The 25,691-nt window shown below is 40.9% G+C and overlaps 1 protein-coding gene across 2 annotated transcripts; it reads right to left on the reverse strand.

Annotated features, from left to right (window-relative positions):
* Positions 1-8,675: 8,675 nt before the first annotated feature.
* LOC106086757 (gustatory receptor for bitter taste 66a) lies at positions 8,676-25,088 on the reverse strand. 2 transcript variants are annotated; one of them, XM_013251556.2, is made up of 5 exons: positions 24,903-25,088; positions 15,255-16,156; positions 9,289-9,474; positions 9,129-9,218; positions 8,676-9,065 (listed from the first exon to the last, which is right to left on the reverse strand). In XM_013251556.2, the coding sequence occupies exons 1-5, from the start codon at positions 24,931-24,933 to the stop codon at positions 8,862-8,864; spliced, it is 1,413 nt and encodes a 470-aa protein (XP_013107010.2). In that variant the 5' UTR covers positions 24,934-25,088; the 3' UTR covers positions 8,676-8,861. The 2 variants fall into 2 exon arrangements, with proteins under 2 accessions (XP_013107010.2, XP_013107008.2); XM_013251554.2 differs by lacking the exon at positions 24,903-25,088 and adding an exon at positions 19,851-20,122.
* Positions 25,089-25,691: the final 603 nt, after the last annotated feature.

Raw genomic sequence — 25,691 nt, forward strand, 5'->3', positions numbered from 1 at the left:
ACTCTAATTCAGCCTGGCTGAATAGGGGTTTCTATAGAAAAACTCTAATTCAGCCTGGCTGAATAGGGTTTTCTATAGAAAAACTGAATAGGGGTTTCTATAGAAAAACTCTAATTCAGCCTGGCTGAATAGGGTTTTCTATAGAAAAACTCTAATTCAGCCTGGCTGAATAGGGTTTTCTATAGAAAAACTCTAATTCAGCCTGGCTGAATAGGGTTTTCTATAGAAAAACTCTAATTCAGCCTGGCTGAATAGGGGTTTCTATAGAAAAACTCTAATTCAGCCTGGCTGAATAGCGTTTTCTATAGAAAAACTCTAATTCAGCCTGGCTGAATAGGGTTTTCTATAGAAAAACTCTAATTCAGCCCGGCTGAATAGGGTTTTCTATTGAAAAACTCTAATTTAGCTCGGCTGAATAGGGTTTTCTATAGAAAAACTCTAATTCAGCCCGGTTGAATAGGGTTTTCTATAAAAAAAACTCTAATTCAGCCCGGCTGAATAGGGTTTTCTATAGAAAAACTCTAATTCAGCCCGGCTGAATAGGGTTTTCTATAGAAAAACTCTAATTCAGCCCGGCTGAATAGGGTTTTCTATAAAAAAAACTCTAATTCAGCCCGGCTGAATAGGGTTTTCTATAGAAAAACTCTAATTCAGCCCGGCTGAATGGGGTTTTCTATAGAAAAACTCTAGTTCAGCCCGGCTGAATGGGGTTTTCTATAGAAAAACTCTAGTTCAGCCCGGCTGAATAGGGTTTTCTATAGAAAAACTCTAATTTAGCTCGGCTGAATGGGGTTTTCTATAGAAAAACTCTAATTCAGCCCGGCTGAATAGGGTTTTCTATAGAAAAACTCTAATTCAGCTCGGCTGAATGGGGTTTTCTATAGAAAAACTCTAATTCAGCTCGGCTGAATAGGGTTTTCTATAGAAAAACTCTAATTCAGCCCGGCTGAATAGGGTTTTCTATAGAAAAACTCTAATTCAGCCCGGCTGAATAGGGTTTTCTATAGAAAAACTCTAATTCAGCCCGGCTGAATAGGGTTTTCTATAGAAAAACTCTAATTCAGCCCGGCTGAATAGGGTTTTCTATACAAAAACTCTAATTCAGCCCGGCTGAATAGGGTTTTCTATAGAAAAACTCTAATTCAGCCCGGCTGAATAGGGTTTTCTATAGAAAAACTCTAATTCAGCCCGGCTGAATAGGGTTTTCTATGGGAAAGCTCTAATTCAGCCCGGCTGAATAGGGTTTTCTATGGGAAAGCTCTAATTCAGCCTGGCTGAATGGGGTTTTTGATAGCAAAACTCTAATTCAGCCCATATTCCTAGTATATTTTGATTTCTGGTTGTTTTTCCAACTGGTAATCGTCAAGTTTATTTTTAGTATTTTACAAAAACATTTAGGCAATTAGCGACTTCCCCACTAGGTGTAGCGTACCTCTACAAATATAACAAGTTTTTTGTTGTGATTTACATACTACGTTTGTCTACTGTGTGCGTTTGCGCGACCGGAATTATACACTGGGGAAGGACAAACATGTATTCGTAGATACGTACGTGAGAACACACAGCCTCACACATATGTATAAATCAACTGAAAAATACTGTTCGAATCAATGTTAATGCCATTACAGTAACTTCCATATATCACGTCGAATGTTTTATTTTTTTTTTAGATGTTTACGCACAAAGAAATAAACATGATATCAATAAATACACCTACATTGTTGAAGGGAATCTTCGTTTTATTAAAAACAAATAATAATTTTTTTGAGCTGGCAATTGAATGAACACCTAGCGGCACTGAAAATCCAATTTTATTTTAAAAAGGTTACAAATTGAAACCGCTGTGTTCTCTTTAATATCATAGGTTTGATCATATGTGAACTTTTTTACATAAGATGAAATTTTCAGTGTATGAAAATTAACATTTAGCTCCGAAGAACAAAATAATTGGGCACTCATTTGTCTTGACTTCTCTATCCAGACTACTTATAGGCACAAAATTTTATCAACAATCAAAGCATGATATGGAAAATTTTCTTCGTTGACGTCGAAAAGCTCAAATGATCATCATGAGTAATTACATGGCAATTCAGTGTCAACATTCTCCAATAAGATTTGAAAATTTTAATTTTTTTCATAAAGCTTTCTGATGGGTATTGACTCCTCAAGTTTTGATTATATTAGAGCGGGTGGGTATCCCCGAGGGGGATACCCACCCCCTCGGGTATATATGTAAACCACCTTTCGACAAAATCCGGTGAATTTGACAAAATCGGACAATAAATGCGCATTTTATGGGCCCAAAACCTTAAATCGAGAGATCGGTCTATATGACAGCTATATCCAAATCTGGACCGATCTGTGCCATATTGCAGAAGTATGTCGAGGGGCTTAATTTAACTCACTGTCCCAAACTTTGGCGACATCGGACAATTAATGCGCCTTTTATGGGCCCAAAACCTTAAATCGAGAGATCGGTCTATACGGCAGCTATATCCAAATCTGGCCCGATCTGAGCCAAATTGAAGAAGGATGTCGAAGGGCCTTACACAACTCACTGTCCAGAAGTTTGGCAAATTCGGACAATACATGCGCCTTTTATGGGCACAAAACCTTAAATCGAGAGATCGGTCTATATGACAGCTATATCCAAATCTGGACCGATCTGTGCTATATTGCAGAAGTATGTCGAGGGGCTTAACTTAACTCACGGTCCCAAATTTTCGCGACATCGGACAATTAATTCGCCTTTTATGGGCGCAAGACCTTAAATCGAGAGGTCGGTCTATATGGCAGCTATATCCAAATCTGGACCGATCTGAGCAAATTGAAGAAGGATGTTGAAGGGCCTAACAGAACTCACTGTCCCGAATTTTGGCAAATTTGGACAACAAATGCGCTTTTTGTGGGCGCAAGACCTTCAATTGAGAGATCGGTCTATATGTCAGCTATATCCAATCTGGACCGACATGGGCCAAATTGAAGAGGGATGTCGGGTGGCCAAACACAACTCACTGTCCCAAATTTCAGCAAAATCGGATAATAAATATGGCTTTTATCGGCTTAAAACCCTAGATCGTCGGATTGGTCTATATGGGGGCTATATCAAGATATAATCCGATATAGCCCATCTTCGAACTTAACACTTATGGACAAAAAAAGAATCTGTTCAAAGCTTCAGCTCAATATCTCTTTTTTTTAAGTGATTTCAACAGACAGATCGTCTTAGATTTTTACGACGACCAAGAAAAGAATATATATACTTTATAGGGTCGGAAATGGTTATTTCGATGTGTTGCAAACGGAATGACAAAATGAATATACCTCCATCCTTCGGTGGTGGGTATAAAAACTGCAAAATGTCGAAAAACCTATAAACCAGGCAGCCCTGGTCAGTGCCACCCCTCTCTAAGACTCCTCTCAAAATCGCAGACTGCCCGCTGCCGCACTTGCAGTTACTCCGTTTAAATACGATAAATACGAAGAATACCACACAGGCAGGAACAATGTGGTCCGATCTGTGTGGTGTTTCTTTGGACCGGAACGAGCTTGCTCATCTACAGGAGCATGACGAGGATCGCCACATCCGCATGCTAATGTGGTTACTGCAATAATGTCCGCAACTTGTGGACGCATCCGGTAGCTTTAGGCTAAACTTCTAGTGATCACCACGAACATCAGAACGAGCGAAGACATAACTACATGCTGTCTAAGCAATACCTTCTGGGCTGTTATCGCAGAAATCATCCAAATCATCATCTTGTGGATAGATACCCACCGCCCAGAAGCCTTAAAGTAGATCTACACGATCTAGAGCGTGAGGTCCAACGCTACATGAGAGAACCTCTAGATCAAGCGGCATATCAAGCGGGTCTGAACAACATTCATGCAGACACGGTAGCAGACGCGTTAATTGGCTACCGGGTGAATGTAGTCCTTGGAGAACGACCGCCACCCATTGCACCCGAAGAAATCGACCTCCCCCGGCAAACCAGAGTGGTTCTGGCTCAATTACGTTCCGGCAGATGCAGCCGCCTCAATTCCCACAGAGCTAGGATTGATGCCGACGTGCAAGATGTATGTCCCGATTGTAACCAGGGACCGCACGATACACGTCACCTGTTTAACTGCCCGGCCAGACCCACTCGACTCAGACCCAGATCCCTGTGGACGCACCCCATCTTAGTCGCGGAGTTCCTGGGTCTTGACACTTAACAGAATCAAGCAGACGAAAGATAGTACACAATAAACTGCTACAACAACAACAACAACAACCACGAACATCATACAAGTCGGAGCTGAAAGTTCCAGTCTGTGTGGTGCTCACAGTTATCCCTTAACGGACGGGGGTTTGAATAGATATGACACTCTGTTTTCAAGGAAAAACCTGCTGCTCTCCTATGCCGACGACAACGATATTGTTGGTCGGCAGTGACTGTAATAATTTTTATTAAAATTAGTTACAGTAAGTCTTTCAGCAAATGAGATAAAACAAAGTGAATGGTTGTTGTTGTTGTAGCAGTTTGTTGTGTTCTATCTTTCGTCTGCTTGATTCTGTCGAGTGTCAAGACCCAGGAACTCTGCGGCTAAGATGGGGTGCGTCCACAGGGATCTGGGTCTGAGTCGAGTGGGTCTGGCCGGGCAGTTAAACAGGTGACGTGTATCGTGCGGTCCCTGGTTACAATCGAGACATACATCTTGCTAGTCGGCATCAATCCTTGCTCTGTAGGAGTTGAGGCCGCTGCATCTGCCGGAACGTAATTGAGCCAGAACCACTCTGGTTTGCCGAGTGAGGTCAATTTCTTCAGACCCGCTTGATATGCCGCTTGATCTAGAGTTTCTCTCTTGCAGCGCTGAACCTCACGCTCTAGATTATGTAGATCTACCTTAAGGCTTCTGGCAAATGCAAATTTTGCCCATGAACATTCCAATTCAATTTTAAGCTTGAGGTCCGAATGGTGTGCCGCAGTGCGACACCTCTTTGGAGAGAAGTTTTACATGTCATAGTGCCTCACAAATGTTGCCAGCATTAGGAGAGGAAAACCACCGCTGAAAATTCTAATAGTCTCGCCAGGATTCGAACCCAGGCGTGCGGCGTCATAGGGGGACATGCTAACCTTCGAAATCCATGTTGATGCTCGGCGAATGGAAATTCTCCTGCGAGGCTCGGGAGGAGTAATGCCTCAAGCGTCTTTGCTACTGGTGAGAAAAGGGAGATCGGTCTGTACGTCTTCCCCAAACTCGGGTCCTTTCCAGGCTTCAGTAGCGGGATAACTCTACCCATTTTCCAGACATCGGGAACTATAAGAGTGTTCAAAGACAGGTTGAGGACAGTAGTAAGGTACTCAACTCCAGGTGAATCCAGATTCTTCAACATCAATGTAGAGATTCCGTCGGGGCCCAACGCCTTAGATGATTTGGCGCCATGGATGACATTCGTAACTTCGCCCATGGTAAATTGTGATGGCTGTCCATCGGCTCTGAGACTACGAATACGGCGAATGGCTCCCCTCCTTGCTCTGTCACACTCGGGATGGATTGAAGAACCTGGCGCATCTCTTCGGACCAGTCACGGTTATTTCGCCAAAAGTGACTGAGGTCCTGTCATCCCGTCTACCGGGGTTCGAGAGTGACTAAACAGTAGACCACAGCTTGCCTACACCGGTGCCTAAGTTACATTGCTCCAAGTGTTCCAGCCACAAATTCCGCCTATGTTCGTTGACTACACTGTTTATTTCCAGATTCAGCTCGCTGATTCTGGGGTTTGTGGGGTCCATACAACGAATCCCATCACGCTCGTCTGCGATTACCACTGCCTGCTTCGGGAAATTGGGCCGCACTTGGGGTATTCGACAGGCTGGTATAAAGCGAGCGGCTGCTGCGTTAATGATGTCTCGGAATTTCCTCTCGGCCACTAACACATCCGAGGGGGGTAGCAGTTAATTGAAGTGGCGATTGGTATACTCTCTGAAGCCAGCCCAATCAGCCTTCTTCTGATTGATAAACGTCCGGCGCTCAGAGGTTATGAAGTCGGTTGGTCGGTCGATGTTGAGAATTATGGGGAGGTGGTCTGACCGCAAAGAAATGACGGCTTGCAGTATACGTTACCCAGGAGATCAGGGGATGCAATGGAAATGTCTGGCGAGCTGCTGCACCTCCTCGTAATACTAGTGGGGGCATCCTCATTCAACGTGCAAAACGTGGAGCCTTCAATTTACTCTGCCAAAGAAATTCCACGCTGGTCGTTACCTAGGTGAGAATGCCATGAAGTGTGATGCGCATTAAAGTCGCCTAGAACCAGACGATTATGGCCAGTTGGCAACCCACTGATGTCGGGGTTGTAAGCTTGTCCATTAATCGGGACACAGCTACCCACCTGCGGAATGTACACGTTGTATAGGTCTATCTCGGCAGTACCGGACCTGACTGTTATCCCCATGCATTCCATGTATGGGTCACTAGCGCCAGGCGCAGGCGAGATGGTGAATGGTATTACAGTTCGGTGCGAAATGTAAACTCGGTTCAATAAAGAAAAAATGGTACTGTAACTTTAAGAAATTCACCAACTTTATCTACCTCGGCACCGCCATAAACGACGAAATGACCGTCACCAGTTTCGAATATGAATAGTTTTCCTTATATGTCTTCATTTTTATTACATCAAAATTTCACAATACCAAATCTTATACATAAAAATCAATTTGTGTTTGTTTGTTTGTATGTTTCTTTGTGTGTTCCTTTTAGACTCAAAAACGGCTGAACCGATTTTCATGAAATTTTCAAAGATAGTGCATAATGATCCCGTGGTGAAAATAGGGTACTACATTTTTTGATATCTGGAGGGGGGGGCGGACCCTCCCCCTTATCCTAATTTTCAGAAACGCCAGATCTCGGTGATGGGTGGTGCAATTTAAGCGAATTTTTGTGTGCTCTCTTAAAGTAACCTAAAAATAAAAAATTGGTATCCAAATTTCGGATGGGGTGCCTAGGGGGGGCAGTCCCACCCCCAAAACCTACCAAATATATATATAGACCAATCATGACAGTATGGGACTCAAATGAAAGGTATTTAAGAGTAGAAAACGTATCTACTATCCAAATGTCGGACTTAGCGTTTGGGGGACCACCTCAACCCCCAAAACACCCTTAAATCGGACATATTTACCGGCCTTGCCAATATGGGACTCAAATGAGAGGTATTTGCGAATAGAATACGAATTTGGTATCCAAATGTGGGATCAATTTTCTGAGGGTGCACCCCTCCCGCAAAACACCCCCCAAACAGGACTTATTTACTGATCATGGCAATATGGGGCTCAAATAAAAAGTATTTAAGTGTAGAATACGAATCTGATATTCAAAATTGGGACCAAGTGTAAGGGGGGCGGCCCCCTTCAAAAACAACCCCCAAAGAGGATAAATTTACTACAATAGCAATATGGGGCTCAAAAGAAAGGACTTTGAGAATAAAGCACGAATCTGACCCCATAACACCTCCCATATAGGACGTATTTGCTGACCATTCCAATATGGGACTGTAATAAGAAGTATTTTACTATAGAACACGAATCTGATATATATAGATATATTTTTTTGAGAGCCAAACCACTGAACGGCCGCCTAAACCCCCAAAACACCCCCGAAATCGGTCATGTTTGCCGACTATGGAAACATGGGGCTCAAGCGAGAGGTATTTGGGAGCAGACCACGAATCTCCCACCCACATAACAACGCTTAAATAGTACGCATTTCCTCACCATGGCAATTTTGGGTCTTAAAGAGTGGATCTCGATATTGATAGTTTTTAGGGCCCATATTCTAAATCGGACATATTTGCTGACTTTTGCAATAAGGGGTATAAATGAATGGCACTTGAGATTAGAAAACGAATTTGATTTCCAATGATTGATGCCAATGTCAATATGGGGTTCAAATAAATGCTATTTGAGAGTAGAGCACGATGCTGATATATTTTCAGGGATAAGTGTTTGGGGAACCACCCCACTGCCCAAAACATAGTTTTCTTTATTTGTCTTTATTTTATTACATCAAAGTTTAACAATACCAAATCTTATATATAAAAATCAATTTGTGTTTGTTTGTCGGTTTGTTTGTTTGTATGTTTCTTTGTGTGTTCCTTATAGACTCAAAAACGGCTGAACCGATTTTCTTGAAATTTTCACAGATAGTGCATAATGATCTCGTGGTGGAAATAGGGTACTACGTTTTTTGATATCTGGAGGGGAGGGCGGACCCAAATACCTTTATTTGAGGTCAATAGAAATATGGACCTCAAATACAGGTATTTGGGAGTAGAATACATATCTGATATCCAGATGTGGGACCATGTATTTGGGGCACCGCCTCTTTCCCAAAACACCCCCCGAAGAGTAAAAATTTTGGGGCCATAAACTCATCCCATAAACTCCCCTTAAACCAATGGTAATATGGGGTTTAAATAAAAAGTATTTGAGAGAAGAGCACCATTCTAATATATTTTTCTGGGCCAAAAGTCTAAGGGACTACCTCACCCCCGTAAAACACCCCTAAATCGGACATCATGACAATATCGAGCTGAAATAAAGACTTTTAATAATGGAGCATATCTAACACCCAAACATTAATGACCCTAGACCCTGCGAGCGCATTCTTTGACCAATAAAGATCATATGGGATTCAGATAAAGGCATTTATATTGTTATGCATGGTATTTCACTAAAAGCTTTTTAATTGTCGAAAATCAATATTCTAAGGATAATTTTGTTCCATATAAAGTAAATGAAGGAGCAGCGGAGCGGACCCGGTTCAGGTAGTTGAAAATAATTGATTATTTAACTTGTTGAAGATATGCTTAAGCACATTTAGGGTTTTGTCGAACTTATCATCATTGTGGTCATTGTAGATGTTATCAAGGTTGTCAGTGATGTTGTATTCTCCGTAATATCGGTTGGTGATACTTCAGAAGTACCACTGGCACTGTAACTGCTCACAGCATCCTTCGCCTGTTGGGCAGCTAAATTGAATTGAATCAAGATGATCAAATAGCTTGTTATACCACCAGCAACCTTTATGAAAATTAAACAAATTGTGAATCCATTTCAATGCTTTCAACCCATATGTCCCCTTACTCCATATAAAGTTTCCATGTCCAATGAGAAGAAACCACAGGCACTAAAATCCACCGAATGATTTAACAACTTCAGTGATAAATGATTGATCTAAAAGAGAAAACGGTTAGAATTCTACATGCACGAATACAATTTTTCGCAAATATTTTGAGTGTTTTACAATTTCATAAAGACTATTATCATCGGCAACAACTCCGCATTTGTGCATACAAACTCCAGTACGTTTTGACTCCAACGAAGTTCTCCAGCTCAAGTAGATTAAATAGACACATTTCCCAGCGGTGTAAAAGAGAAATGTGGCTGTTATAAATGCATTTTTAGCGGATAAAAACAACGATGGTATAACCTGCAACACAGAAATAGAAGAAAACGAAGAATAATTGCATTAGATTGGAACAATATCATTTTTATGTCATTGATAAATAGAGAGCGGATACATATGCAAATACATATATTTTTTGGAGCATCTGAAAAAAAATTTGAAAGCTCAGAAATTCGTTTCATCGAATGTAGGTTTAGAAAACGCAAAGAAATTTTTGCATATTTTGTATATCTTTTGCATATTTGTTGACTAAGAAACGCCAGTTATCGAAGATGGCTTAACCGATTTCAGCTTATTTTTGTATGCACCCTTATAATAACTCCAAAATACGCCTCTGGTGTTAAGTTTGGGGTCAAGCTATTGGGTGAACCGCCCAACCCAAAAGGGCTTTGGTAGATTGGGACAATATCTGATTCAAATGTAGGGTTTTTTGGACACGTCATCTAGACTAGAAAATTTGGCTCTACAGAATACTAAGATATTACTTAGTACTAGAAAGACAAACCGGTCATATAAATAATTTTTTTATTGTTCTAAATTGTATGGAGCTTTTTTTTTAATTGATGTAAACTTTATGTTAAACACATTATATTATTTGTAAAATTTTCTTTAACGGAAATGGGTATGCGGTATACCTAAATAGACTTATAAGTCATTTTGACCGCTTGTATAAAAGGGGTCAAAAAATTTTAACCTGGTCTCGCCAGGATTCGAACCCAGGCGTTCAGCGTCTAGGCAGACATGCTAACCTCTGCGCTACGGTGGCCTCCACTGGGGTATATTCCTATTATTGTGGGGTATATTCAGAAGTCAGAGTAATGTATAGACAATGTCTAGTCAGAAAACACTAAAAGTACTCGTTGATACACATTTCCCGGGAAATTCTCCAACGGACAACGTGGCGCCAAAAGAGGTTATCACTGGTATGCATTCGTCGAAGGTCATTTTTTTTATTGGCTACGACAGTATATTTGTTCCACTAGCCGAACGTAGAATAGCGTTCCAAGCGCCTCGATCTTCTGCGCTCATTCTAAACTTTCTGACACCAAGTTTCGAGGTGTCTCCCACAACTTGATCTTTCCATCGGGCTTTTGGTCTTCCCGGTTTGCGTGTACCACCGTGTTTGCCTTCAAAAGACTTCTTTGCTGGAGCTTCTTCATCCATTCTGACAACATGACCTAGCCAACGCAGCCGTTGTATTTTGATGCGTGTAACTATGCTATCGTCATCATACAGCTCGTGGTTCATACGTCGCCTATATTCTCCGTTAACGCAAACTGGTCCAAATATTTTACGAAGAATCTTTCTCTCACACTTAAGCACTGAGCTCAAAGTTCCAGCCTGTGTGGTGCTCATAGTCATCCCGTATCGGCCGTCGGAGGTCATTAAGGAAATTGTATCTGAGCCGAATATCATTTGGGCGATAAGAATTTTCGACTCCTTTAAACCGCCAGGCCCTGATGATGCATCACCGGTTGAATTACAAGTTGTGTCTGATAGACTGGTTCGTTGGCTTAGGGAGATATACTCTGCTTGTATCAGCATGTCATATATACCAGTGGGATGGAGGGATATGAAGAATTTTCGTCCCATTAGTATGTCATCCTTTATGCTGAAGACTCTTGAGAGATTGATAGAAACATATCTTAGGGCAAAGATACCTGGAGATCGCCTGTTGCGGCAGAAGCATGCATGAAGTAAAGGCAAATCCACTGAAACAGCCCTTCACCATCTAGTTGGTTACATTTCTTGATATTGAAGGTGTTTTCAATAATGCAAAACCGACGTCAGTCATGAAGAAGTTGGAGTTTCTAAGCATCAACTCTACCGTAAGAAAGTTTATAAAGAACATACTTACTAAAAGATGCATTACAGCAGGTTTGGTATCTGTATATCTAAAAAGATGGGTCAGCAGAGAAACGCCCCAAGGAGGTGTACTGTCTTGTAAAAGTGGTCGCGTATGCTCTTGACGTGGCAATTGCGGTTAGAGGAAAGTTTCCCAGTACTCTAAGAGATATACTTCCGGAAGCTCTACGTGCGACAGCCAAGTGGGCTACCGAAAGTGGTCTAGGTGTAAATCCGTGCAAGACAGAAGGAATTCTTTTCAGCGGAAGATACAAGTAGCCTACAGTGGCACCTGTCTCATTGGGAGAAGAAAATATTCCATTAACAGAAAGCGCATAATACCTAGGTGTTTTGCTGGACAGGAATTGAACTTGAACAAAATTTTGGAAAGGGCAAGAAAGGTCACTCTTGCCCTATATACCTGCAAAAGAGCCATTGGTAAAAGTTGGGGGTTTAAACGGCGCGTCATGCAGTTGTCAGACCCATAATGCTATATGGTGTTGTTGTCTGGTGGACAGCGCTTGAAAAGTCCACCTTCTGTTCAATAGTCAACCGGATCCAAAGGATGGCCTGTTTGTGCATTACAGCCGCATTGAGGACGGCACTATCTGATGCACTGAATTTAATGCTACATCTAATGCCTCCGGACATTGTGGCTAGACAAATTGCTGCTACCACTGTCCGATGTTCCAGGCAGTGTGGATTACACCCTACCTGAGCCGTTTTTTGATAAAAAGTACTGTACCACTATTCCTGATGGAACCGATTGTAACTACTATATCTCTGGCAACAGAAGTTACATAAACTTCTATACGGATGGTTCCACACTAAACGACCAGGTGGGCTTTGGAGTATTTTGTAAAGATTTAGAACTGGTCATATCGAAAAGGTTACCCGACCACTGCAGTGTGTATCAAGCAGAGATCCTTGCAATTAAGGAAGTGGTGGATTGGCTAAGATATAATGTCATAACGACGATTGACATAAATATCTTCTCAGACAACCAGGCAACCATTAAATCCCTGGAGAACATTTTTCTGAACACAAAAACCGGCCCCGACAGTCGCAGATCTCCCAACGTGTTGGCTGAACAGTTCCAAATTAACCTGTTCTGGGTGCCGAGCCACTGAGATATCCCAGGGAATTGCAAAGCGGACGAGCTTGCGAGACTAGGAACTTCGTTACACATTCCAGGGATACTCAAATCTGTGGGTATGACTCTAGCGACATGAAAGCTAAGTTCTCAGGACCAGACCCGAAGGACAACGAATGATAGATGGAATGCTGTGAGCAATCCAAAGCTATGTGGTCTAATTTAGACTTGAACAGGTCTACCGCTTTGCTGTCACTGGCTAGAACAGACGTCTCAGTCATTGTGTCCGTCATGACAGGTCACTGTCTAATTGGAAAACATGCTGGCAGACTGAAGGTTGCCAGTAACGACTTTTGCAGAACACCTTCGGTGTGTGTGTCTCCCACTGGCAGTCAGAAGGAGTTCCACTTTAGGTTCTCATTTCTTTGAGAACCTATCTGATTTAGTGGATGTGAACATTTGCAAGTTGTTGGATAGAAGGTCCCCATATTTTGCGATATATACGAGAAAAGATGGGTTTATTCGAATTTTTGTTTGTATCTTAACAGAAATCCAAAAATGAAATCAGATATCAAAATTCGGGGTCAAGGGGGAACGCCCCACACCAAAACCCCCAAAACGGGCATATAGACCATTCCGTACAATATGTGGCTTAAATTTAAGATATACACATGGGAGTAGATTACATATCCAATATAAAAAAAGATGAAAGATAAGACAAAGCACTGTAATCCCGAGCAGAGAAAGTTGGGAATTACAACTTTGAGATAGACAGAAACTTTATCTACCTCGGCACCGCGGTAACTGAAACAAATGAAACCAGTTTTGAAATAAAACGAAGGATAATATTGGCTAACAGATGCTACTCTGGATTGAGTAAGCAGCTGAGGAGCAAAACCACCTCTCAAAAAACGAAAATAACACTATACAAGACACTGATACTAACTGTGCTGTTGTATGGCTAGGGGTGCTTGTAAAAGTAGATGGGGCAGTGCTTGGAATGCATGAGAGAAAAATCCTTCGTAAAATATATGGACCAATTTGCGTTAATGGGGAATATAGGCGTCATATGAACCATGAGCTGTATGGCGACAATAACATTGATAAACGCATCAAAATACAATGGTTGCGTTGGCTAGGTCCAGCAAGCTCCAGCAAGGAAGTCTTTTGAAGGCGATCACAGTGGTACACGCAACCCGCTCCGGACCAAAAGCCCGATGGAAAGATCTAGTGCTGGGAGACATTTCGAAACTTGGTGTCAGAGATCATAAAACAAGTGAAAGCGTGCTAAGTTCCGAATCTTGGGAAACCACCACCATGGATTCTGCTAAAAATTTATACAAACTAAATTTAGTTGAATAATAATAAGGGCTCAAGAATTTAAATCGGGAGATCGATTTATATGAATGCTATATCCAAATCTGAGCCGATATGGCTCATTTGTAAATACCTTTTGGGTATTTACCCATTTATACACAAAAGCTGGGTATTTATAATTTTGCAGATATCTTGGGTATAAAAATATGTTTCAAACAAGTTTCGATGATTTCGTATTCTTTGTATGTAAAACTGACCTTCTGATCTCAAAAAATCGGATTTTGGTTATTTATAGACCGATCTCTAGACTTAAAATCTTAAGGCAATAAATTGGTCAGTTTTCATCTGATTTTGATGAAATTTGGCATAGTGAGTTCTGGTGGACCCCTATTCATTTCTGTGAAGTGCGGTTCAGATCGGACTATATTTGGATATAGCTATAGGGTATTGAGGCCATAAAAGATCCATTTATAACCCGAATTCGATGAACTTTGACGCAGTGTGTTCTGGTAGACTCCTACCCATTCCTGTCAAATGTGATACAGATCGGACCATATTTGGATATAGCTGCCATATAGACCGATCTCCCGATATTGTGTAATGAGCCTATAAAAGGAGCATTCTTCATCCTATTTTGATTAAATTTGGCACAGCGAGTTCCGGTATCCCTCTAAACCTTTGAGTTGAATATCGTCCAGATCGGATCATATTTGGATATAGCTGCCATATAGGCCGATCTCCCGATATTGTGTAATGAGTCTATGAAAGGAGCATTTTTCATCCGATTTTTATGAAATTTGAAACAGTGCGTTTTGGCACCCCTCTAAACATTTTAAACCACATAGGGAAAGTGGACCAGCTACTCTACACAATGCTCTTTATTGGGAGATCTGTCTGTATGACAGCAAACAAGTGTAGAGGTCTATCAAATCGCACTGTTTCAAATTTCATCCAAATTGGATAAAAAAAATGCTCCTTTTATGAGCTCAATACTCTATATCGGGAGGTCGGTCTAAGGGCAGCCATACCCAAAAATAGTCCAATCTGAACCGCACTTCACAGAAATGAATAGGGGTCTATCAGAACTCACTGTCCCAAATCGGGGTTTCTACCGCGTATTCATCAATAGTAAGTGTCCGTGCAAAATTCAAGCGGCTAGCTTTACGCGTTCGACAGCTACCGTGATTTCGAAAGACGGACGGACGGGCATGTCTAGATAGACTCAAAATGTCGATATGATCCAGAATATATATACTCGATGGGGTCCTCGATCAATATTTCGAGATGTTTCAAATGGAATGCCTAGTTTACCCCCATCCTATGGTGGTGGGTATAGAAAACCCTAAATTACTATAAAGGGACCCTTCGTCTTCCAGAATTCCAATACAGAGATGGATTTAAATTGGAGTTTTATCTAAACATGGTGCAATTTGCCCCATTTACAATTGCAAGAGACCTACATCAATTAGAAGTAGTTGGTCAAAGTTTCTACTTTACACTAATTTAAAAAACTCTACACTTATATACAAATTTTAATATTTGCACTTACCTGATCTTGCGTAGAGCAATAAAAAAAATAAAGCTGGGCCGTAAATATGAGAAACCCATAAGCCATCAATACCAAAATTGCATAGCTCCATAATTCATTTAGAGTTTTACCTATTTCACATATCTCATCATGAATTTGACAGAAATTATTCAGTTTTTCCTCAACTTGTGAAACATTTTTCAATTCACTTTCGTAACGAGATTTTATGGCAGATTTCAAAGATGGCTTCTCGGTTGAGAACTGATTGAAATTGTTTTGGGAGTGGGCCACCACCATCACGGGCTTAATGCGATTCTTGCCAATTTTCAGGACAACACCCTTGTCGGTAAATCCTCCTAATTCTCTGGGCGATTTATTAATAGTTTTGATTTTATCCTTGTGGCCGAAATCGGACAAAAAATCATTCATCATATTTTTCTTATTTACAATAAAATCGCGTTTACGATCACCACCTTTGTTCGCCGATTCTGTCATGGATTGATAACGTTCATGCTCCTTAACCATGTTATTGAGTGCCTCATTGATAACCTCAAATCGCTGTTGCAGGCCATACAAGGTGGATGCAAACCATATTTTATCCAAAGAATTGAATAAGGTTGGCAAGCAGGAAAACATCCACAACAACGAGGTCAATTTGGTGTGGTCTAATATAGCAATATAGGCCGATATTGCGATGGAAAATTCAAACACGAATGTCAAGATGACCATGATTCTAATGCGTTTCTCTAGCACCGAGTTGTCGAGAATGCACCCCTCCCTATACAGCCGTTCATCAACTTTTCGAATGCGTTCATAAAGCTCGCCCAGTTTTTTTTGATTTCGTATGGCACTTAGTTGATCTGTTGCCATCATCACTAAGCCAATGTAGGTTAAAAAGATTCCAATGACAAAAGTAAGTGTACCTGCAATAAAGGATATCATAAGAAGACATGTATAAAAATGACAATATTTGAAATTACAATAATTTTTAAGCTAACACGTAAAAAGGCATTAAGTTCAGCCGGGCCGAACTTTGGATACCCACCACCTCGGGTATATATGTAAACCACCTTTCATCATAATCCGGCGAAAAATGCATAATTTATGCCCCCATATCAGCTATATCGAAATATGTTCCGATTTGGACCAAATTCGGCACGGACATTCAGTGGTCTAATAAATACAAGTCACTGTTCAATTTTGTAGAACAAAATACTGGTCTTTTTGGTAGCTATATCCAAATAAAGACTCCTCTGAACCATATAGCACACGGATGTTGGAGAGCCTAACACAACTCACTGTCACAAATTTCGGCGAAATCGAATAATAAATGCGCCTTTTATGGGCCCAAGACCTTAAATCAAGAAATCGGTCTATATGGCAGCTATATCTAGATTAGAACCGATTTGGGCCAAGTTGCAGAAAAATATCGAAGAGCCTATCAAAACTCACTGTTCCAAATGTCGGCGAAATAGGACAACAAATGCGCCTTTTATGGCCACAAAACCTTTAATCGGTCTATATGGCAGCTATATGCAAATCTTGATCGATCTATGCCAAATTGCAGAAATATGTCAAAGATCCTAACACAACTCACTGTCCCAAATTTCAGCGACATCGGGCAACAAATGCGCCATTTATGGGCTCAAAACCTTAAATCGAGAGATCGGTCTATTTGGCAGCTATATCCAAATCTGGACCGATCTGTGCCATATTGCAGAAATATGTCGAGGGGCTTAACTTAACTCACTGTCCCAAATTTCGGCGTCATCGGACTATAAATGCGCCTTTTATGGGCCCAAAGCTATATCCAAATCTTGATCGATCTAGGCCAAATCGCAGAAATATGTCAAGATCCTAACACAACTCACTGTCCCAAATTTCAGCGACATCGGACCATAAATGCGCCTTTTCTGGGCTCAAAACTTTAAATCGAGAGATCGGTCTATTTGGCAGCTATATCCAAATCTGGACCGATATGTGCCATATTGCAGAAATATGTTATCTCACTGTCCCAAATTTTGGCGACATCGGACAATAAATGCGCCTTTTATAGGCCCAAAACCTTAAATCGAGTGATCGGTCTATATGGCAGCTATATCCAAATATGGATCGATCTAAGCCAAATTGAAGAAGGATGTCGAAGGGCCTAACACAATTCACTGTCCCAAATTTTGGCAAAATCAGGCAATAAATGCGCCTTTTATGGGCCTAAGACCCTTAATCGGCGGATCGGTCTATATGGGGCTTTATCAAGATATAGTCCGATATAGCCTATCTTCGAACTTAATCTGCTTATGGACAAAAAAAAATCTGCGCAAAGTTTCAGTTCTATATCTATATTTTTAAGGACTGTAGCGTGATTTCAACAGGCAGACGGACGGACGTGGCTAGATAGTCTTAGATTTTTACGTCGATCAAGAATATATATACTTTATAGGGTCGGAAATGGATATTTCTATGTGTGACCAATGGAATGACAAAATGAATATACCCCTTCGGTGGTGAGTATAATAAGTAAATAATTTATCTCATTCACCGAAATTCTTGTTATTACACCTTCCACCATAGGATGGGGGTATACTAATTTCGTCATTGTGTTTGCAACTCGTCGAAATATTCGTTCAGACCCCATAAAGTATATATATTCTTGATCGTAATGACATTTTATGCCGATCTGGCCATGTCCGTCCGTCTGTCTGTCGAAAGCACGCTTTCGTAGGAGTAAAGCTAGCCGCTTGAAATTTTGCACAAATACTTCTTATAGGTGTATGTCGGTTGGGATTGTAAATGGGCCATAGTGGTCCATGTTTTGATATAGCTGCCATATAAACCGGTCTTGGATCTTGACTTCTTGAGCCACTACAGGGAGCAATTTATATCCGATTTGGCTAAAATTTAGTATGAGGTGTTATTTTTTATGATTTTTATCAACTGTGCTAAGTATGGTTGAAATTGGTCCTAACCTGATATAACTCATATAAACCGATCTAGAGTCTTGACTTCTTGAGCTTCTAGAGGGCGCAATTCTTATCTGATTTGGCATAAGGTGTTTTGTAATGACTTTCAACAACTGCGCTAAGTATGGTTCAAATCGGTATATAACCTGATATAGCTGTCATATAAACCGATCTGGGATCTTGACTTCTTAGGCCTCTAGAGGGCGCATCTTATCCGATTTGGCTGAAATTTTTAATGAAGTGTTTCGTTACCTTTATTTGAGCCCCATATTGCGTCGGTCAGTAAATAATTGCTGTTTGTGGGTTGTTTTTGGGGAAAGGGTAGACACCCAGAAAATTGGTTCCGAAAGTGGGTATCAATTTCGTGCTCCACTCCCCAATACCTTTCACTTGAGCCCCACATTGACATGGTCGGTAAATATGTCCGATTTAGGGGTATTTAGGGGGAGTGAGGTGGTCGCCCAAACACTTAGCCCTGGAAATATATCACCATCTTGCTCTACTCTCAAATATCATTTATTTGAACCCCATATTGTCATTGGCCTCAAAATTGGATATCAAATACGTTTGCTAATCTCAAATACCTTTTATTTCAACCCCTTACTGCAAAAGTCAGCAAATATGTCCGGTTTGGGGTATGGGCCCTAAAAACTATCAATATCGAGCTCCACTCTCTTTAAAACCCAAATTGTCATGGTAAGCAAATACATCCTATTTGCGGGTGGGACGACGGTTAGACAGTTGGTCCCGAATGTTGATATCATATTCGTAGTCTACTCCAAATTACCTTTCATTTGAGCCCCATATTTCCATAGTCGAGAAACATGACCGTTTTGGGGGCTTTTTTGGGGGATGGGGCGGCCCTGAAAATATATATCAGATTCTTCTTCTACTCTAAAATATCTCTAATTTGAGCCCCATATTGCAATGGTCAGCAAATATGTCCTATTTGGGTGGTTTTATCGGGTTGGGGTGGCCCATAAACACTTTTTTCCGAATGTTGATATCAGATTCGTGCTTTACTCCTGAAGACTTTTCATTTGAGCCCCATAATGCTATGGTCGTAAATTTTTCCCCCCTTGGGAGGTGTTTTGGGGAAGGGGTGGACCCCCAGAAACTTGGCCCACATTTGGATATCAAATTCGTAATCTACCCGCAAATACCATTCATTTGAGTCCCATATTGTCATTGTCAGTAAATATGACCGATTTAGGGGGGTTTAGGGGGTTGGTGTGATCCCCCAAACACTTGGTGGGACAATTGGAGATCAAATACGTTTTCTACTCTTAAATACCTTTCATTTGGACTATATATATTTGATAGGTTTTGGGGGTGGGGCGGCCCCCTCGGTACCCCATACGAAATTTGGATACCAAATTTTTGTTTGTAGATTACTATAAAAGGGCACACAAAATTTCACTTAATTCGCACCACCTCCGAGATCTGGCGTTTCTGAAAATTAGGATAAGGGGGAGGGGAGGAATTTTACCACGTTTAGATGACGATTTTCTATTCGTTAACCAAAAAACAGCTGATTTTAACTAAACAATTTTCGTTAAAACAGCTTAGAGAATTCCACTACTGGTCTTAGTGCCCATACTCATACTTATGTTACTGTTGTTACAATGATCAATTATAAGCTATTGAATTCACTTACTCTGCGTAGCCTTCAAAGTGCTGTCTTCTTCCCAAAATGAAATTATCATAAAATTGTAAAGCACGATTACCGTTAGCATAATGACAATAACGAAAAATGTTCCAACCGAAGACTTTTTTAATTCATGGTAGCGTTGATACACTCTCAATTCTTGGGGATAAATTCCCATAAGTTTACATAGCAAAAATAATAAGGAAAATTGAACAAGGATTGTTTGCACCGGTTGTTGGGACATTATTAATTGGAATTTGGTTGACCGTATGACACGAAGGAGAGACAAAGCAGCAATGTCAAATGTTATTTTATTTAAGAGTTCTATAGTTCATAGAAGCTTAGAAACTCTGTATACCTACAGTTATTCACATAAGTATTCGCCAGTTCAGTAAAGGCTTGGTCATGCTCTCGTAAATGTAGAAAAAAATTTATGGTAAATGTAAAGAGGCAATTATGCTTATAAAAACAAGTAAAAAGGCGTTAAGTTCGGCCGGGCCGAACTTTGAATACCCACCACCTCGGGTATATATGTAAACCACCTTTCGTCGGAATCCGATGAAAAATGCATGCCTTATGCCAATTGTGTATAACAAAATATTGGTCTTTTTAGTAGCTATATCTAAAAATAAACCGAGCTGAACCATTACGGCATGGATGTCGAAAAGCCTAACATAAGTCACTGTGTCAAATTTCAGTGAAATCGGATTATGAATGCGCCTTTTATGGAGCCAAGACTTTAAATCGAGATGTCGGTCTATATGGCAGGTATATCCAAATCTGAACCGATTTGGGCAAAGTTGCAGAAAATTTCGGCGAAATCGGACAACAAATGCGCCTTTTATGACCCTCAAACCTTTAATCGAGAGTTTGGTCTTTATGGCAGCTTTATGCAAATCTTGATCGATCTAGGCCAAATTGCAGAAATATGTCAAAGATCCTAATACAACTCACTGCCCCAAATTTCAGCGACATCGGGCAACAAATGCGCCATTTATGGGCTCAAAACCTTAAATCGAGAGATCGGTCTATTTGGCAGCTATATTCAAATCTAGACCAAATTGAAGAAGGATGTCGAAGGGCCTAACACAATTCACTGTCCCAAATTTTGGCAAAATCGGATAATAAATGCGCCTTTTATGGGCGCAAGACCTTAAATCGAGAGATCGGTCTATATGGCAGCTGTATCCAAATCTGGACCGATATGGGCCAAATTGAAGAAAGATGTCGAAGGGCCTAACACAACTCATTGTCCCAAATTTCAGCAAAATCGGATAATAAATGTGGCTTTTATGGGCCTAAGACCCTAAACCGGCGGATTGGTCTATATGGCAGCTATATCCAAATCTAGACCGATCTGGGCCAAATTGAAGAAGGATGTCGAAGGGCCTAACACAGCTCACTGTCCCAAATTTCAGCAAAATCGGATAATAAATGTGGGTTTTATGGGCCTAAGATCCTAAATCGGCGGATCGGTCTATATGGGGGCTATATCTAGATATAGTCCGATATAGCCCATCTTCGAACTTAACTTGTTTATGGACAAAAAAAATAATCTGTCATAACAGAACACTATCTGCCAAATTTTAGCCAAATCGGACATAAATTGCGGTGTGTAAGGGCTCAAGAAGTGAAATCGGGCGATTGGTTTTTATGGGAGCAATATCAGATTATAGACCGATTTGGACCGTACTAGGCAAAGTTGTTGAAAGTCATAATTTAAGCCATAACCGGACAAAAATTGTGACTTCCAGGTGCTCAAAAAATCAAATCGGTTTATATGGGAGGTATATCAGGTTATATCACGATTTAGGCCGTACATGACACATTTATTGGAGGCCGCAATAAAACACCGCACCCAAAATTTCAGCCAAACCGGACAAAAATTGTGACTTCCAGGTGCTCAAGAAATCAAATCGGGAGTTCGGTTTATATGGGACCTATATCAAGTTAAAGACCAATTTGGACAATACTTGGCACAGTTGTTGGTAGTCATAATAGAACACTACTGTGCCAAGTATGGTCCAACACGATTTGGACCGGACTTGGCGCAGTTGTTGGTAGTCATAATAGAACACTATGTACAAAATTTCAGCCAAATAGAACAAAAATGTAGGCTTGTAAGGGCTCAAGAAGTCAAATCATGAGATCTGTTTGTATGAGAGCTATATCAGGTTATGGACCGTATTGGACCGTACGTGGTACAGTTGTTGGAAGTCATAACGGAACACTATGTGCAAAATTTTAGCTAAATCGGATAAAAATTGCTCTTTCCAGGGGCTCAAGAAGTCAAATCAAGAAATCGGTTCATCTGGGAGATATCAGGTTATAGATCGTGTTGGACCGTACATGGCATATTTACGGCCTCCAACGTAATAAAACACCGCATGCAAAATTTGAGCCTAATCGGACAAAAATTGTGACTTCCAGGGGCTCAATAAGTCAAATCGGGAGATCGGTTTATGGCCCGATATGGCCCGTTTTCAATCCCCAACGATCTACATCCATAGTAAGTATCGTGATTTCAACAGACGGACGGACGGACATGGCTAGATCGACTCAGAATGTCCAGACTATCAAGTGTATATATACTTTATGGGGTCTTAGATCAATATTTCTAGGTGTTACAAACTGGAGACTATTCTAGATATCCGACCCATTGACATACAGATTAAGTGTAAGGCAGCCACTGCGGCTATGAGACTTAAGGCGATGGGAGAATGGATTGAGGATGGGAGCAGCTCATACCATCGCGGTATAATCGAGGCGACGATAGGAAACCTGGAAGGAAGGGAAGAGATTTCCGATCGGATACCTGAGATGAACCTTGAAGTCGAATGCGAGACACTGCTGCCATCCACAGTCTTGGATTGACGGAACCCTAGTATTGCCATCTGGAAGATCATGTTACACGGATGGATCAAAGCTAGAGGACGGAGTGGATGTGGGGGTCTACATTGAGAACCCAGGGACTGAGATCTGTTTTAGACTGCAAATTTACAAATTTTGCCCATGGAACAGGGGCAAACTTCTCACATATCAATGAGAGCAGTCCGATTCAAGTTTAAGCTCAATTATAAGGAGCCTCCCTTTTATAGCTGAGTCCGAACGTCGTTCCGCAGTGCGACACCTATTTGGAGAGAAGTTTTACATGGCATAGTACCTCACAAATGTTGCCAGCATTAGGAGGGGAAAACCATCGCTGAACATTTTTTCTGATGGTCTCGCCAGGATTCGAACCCAGGCTTTCAGCGTCATAGGCGGACATGTTAACCTCTGTGCAACGGTTTACCCTTTAGACTGCCTGACCATAATACGGTCCTACAGGTGGAGATCCGGACGATCACGGAATGCGTAAAGTGGTGTGGAGCTAACGAGCGTGAACATCTTTACCGACAGTAAAATTGCCATAAGGGCAATAACAACCAGGATGGTTAGGCCACGAACAGTCTTGCAGTGTAAGAAAGAGATTAACACCTTCTCTGAGGATGGCAAAATCCGCATCGTTTGGGTGCCTGGCCATAACGGAGTAAGGGGAAAAAGGCAGACGATTTGGCGGTGTAGGCCAGAGGACTGCCGTCAATAAACTTGGTTAACCCGAAGTCTTTCGGGTCGACGCAGTACGAGTTAAGGGAGTGGGCGTTGAATGCGCATGCAACATGGTGGAATAGCGAAACGGTCGGTAGGACGGCGAAAATCCTATGGGGGGATCCAGATAGTGAGAAGACAAGGCTATTACTGAAAGAAAGTAAGAAGGAGGTCAGTATAGCTATTGGTATCATAACGGGTCACATAGGACTACGAGCTCACTTATGTAAAATCGGTGCGGCAAGTTATATCATGCGTATGGCATGCGGGGAAGATGATGAGACGTTGGAGCATTTCCTTTGTCATTGCCCGGCTTTCGCGTCTAACAGATACCGGCACTTAGGTGGAGACACAATACCAAACATGAACCAACATAGGGGACAATTAAGGATTTTGAAACAATAAGGATTTTCTTTTTAGAGGTTACTTCATAGTTTTTAGAGCGCATAACAAGCCGATTACTGGCCTAGGTGTATGCCCATGGGGCGGATTAATATCTGCACTCTCTTTTCAACCTAACCTTACATAACCTACCATACCTACCCCCATCTTATGGTGGTGGGTATAAAAACTAGGAAGTAGAACTCTCAACATCGAAAGTATATTGTAACGATAATTTTGAATACTTTTGTCATTAACTGTATATTTTGTTCATATAATGTATCAACTTAGACGAAGTGTAATATGGCCACGCGTTTACATTCAAAGCACTTTAATTAATTGAATGTATGGAAAATAAGTCATTGTGGTGATAGATAACTGCACATTAAAGATTAATGATTATTATCATGTAATAAATGTGAAGATTCATATTTCATGGGCATAGGTTAACTTAATATAATCGAAATAGTTCGTATACCTTCGAACTTATCCCGGACATCAATATGAATAACTAGGGAAAGGAGTGTGGTAATTGTGTCTCATAGGCCAAGTATGTGTTTCACAGGTTTTTCAAATCAAATACGTAACGATTATTACCATGCAATAAATGTGAACATTCTTATTCCATGGGCATAGGTTAACTTAATATAATCGAAATAGTTCGTATGCCTTCGGACTTATCCCGGACTTCAATATGAATAACTAGGCAAAGGAGTGTGGTCATAATGTCTCATAGGCCAAGTATGTGTTTCACAGGTTTTTCGAATTAAATAAATAGTGTAATAGATAGCATACAAAGTATATGGAATTATATTTCTTTGCATAGCTGGATAAAGTTTGGAGGGGAATCGAGAAAAGAACTGGAGAAATTGATAGCAGAAAGAGTTGCAACCAAACTAGTGCTACACATATGCAGCCTTCCCAATTCTCAAATTTCACATCAGGCACGTACTCACTTACTTAGATGAACATTACAGAATATTGGTTCAACTAGTCGAACGTAGAATAGATTTCCCAGCGCCTCGATCTTGTGTGCTTCTTCTCTAATCTCTGACACCCAGTTTGGAGATGTATTTCTCCACTTGGTCTTACCATCGGAGTTTTGTTCTTCCCCTTTTTCCATTATGGTCGCCTTCAAAATACTTCATAGTTGAAGCTTCTTCATGCATTCTATTCGAACTTCGCATAGTGGTCCAAACGGCGAAAAAATTCTAAATAAAGCTGGGTATGCATCTCTAGTGAAATTTTCGGTTTCAGCCAAGACATTACCGTCTCCACTGGAAAATGGCTGTGTAGACTATAATATGTCGTCAAACATTAATTTACTTTTCGGTCAATTCTTAATAATTTTTGATTAAAAAGTACATATGTACTAAAATTAACCGTTTTTATTTACAATTCACCATATTTCATGCAGGGTTGCCAGATGTGACGATTTTACGTCATTTTGACGATTTTTTGCCCAAAATTTGGCACTTTGACACTTGACTATTTTCGATTTGGATGATGATGATTTTTTCGCGATTTATTTGTAGTTAAATTGATCTCAACTTATAGTTTATGGCTGACTTTTTACGACAAATCCGCATTATTGCCCTATCTATTATATAAAAATTAAATTGTTGCGCTTTGCTTGTTTGTTTGTCTGTTCCGTTTAGACTCAAAAACGACAGAACCGATTTTCATGAAATTTTCACAGATGGTAGAGTTTGAGCCCTGGTTGAAAAAAGGGTGCTACATTTTTTGACGTCCGAAGGGGGGGCGGACCTTCCCCCATACCCCAATTTTCAAAACGCCAGATCTCTCGCACCAGATGGGTGCACCGATTTAAGCGAAATTGTGTATGCCACCGTATGATACCCCCAAAAACACGAAATTGGT

The sequence above is a fragment of the Stomoxys calcitrans genome, chromosome 1, assembly GCF_963082655.1.
Source record: "Stomoxys calcitrans chromosome 1, idStoCalc2.1, whole genome shotgun sequence".
Lineage (NCBI taxonomy): Eukaryota > Metazoa > Arthropoda > Insecta > Diptera > Muscidae > Stomoxys > Stomoxys calcitrans.

Coding starts and splice junctions, on each gene's coding strand:
- LOC106086757 (XM_013251554.2), bottom strand. CDS start 20,085: ATGTCCCAACAACCGGTGCAAACAATCCTTGTTCAATTTTCCTTATTA. Junction 16,157..19,850: donor CACTTTGAAGGCTACGCAGA/GTAAGTGAATTC, acceptor CCTTTATTGCAG/GTACACTTACTTTTGTCATT. Junction 9,475..15,254: donor ATTGCTCTACGCAAGATCAG/GTAAGTGCAAAT, acceptor TCTGTGTTGCAG/GTTATACCATCGTTGTTTTT.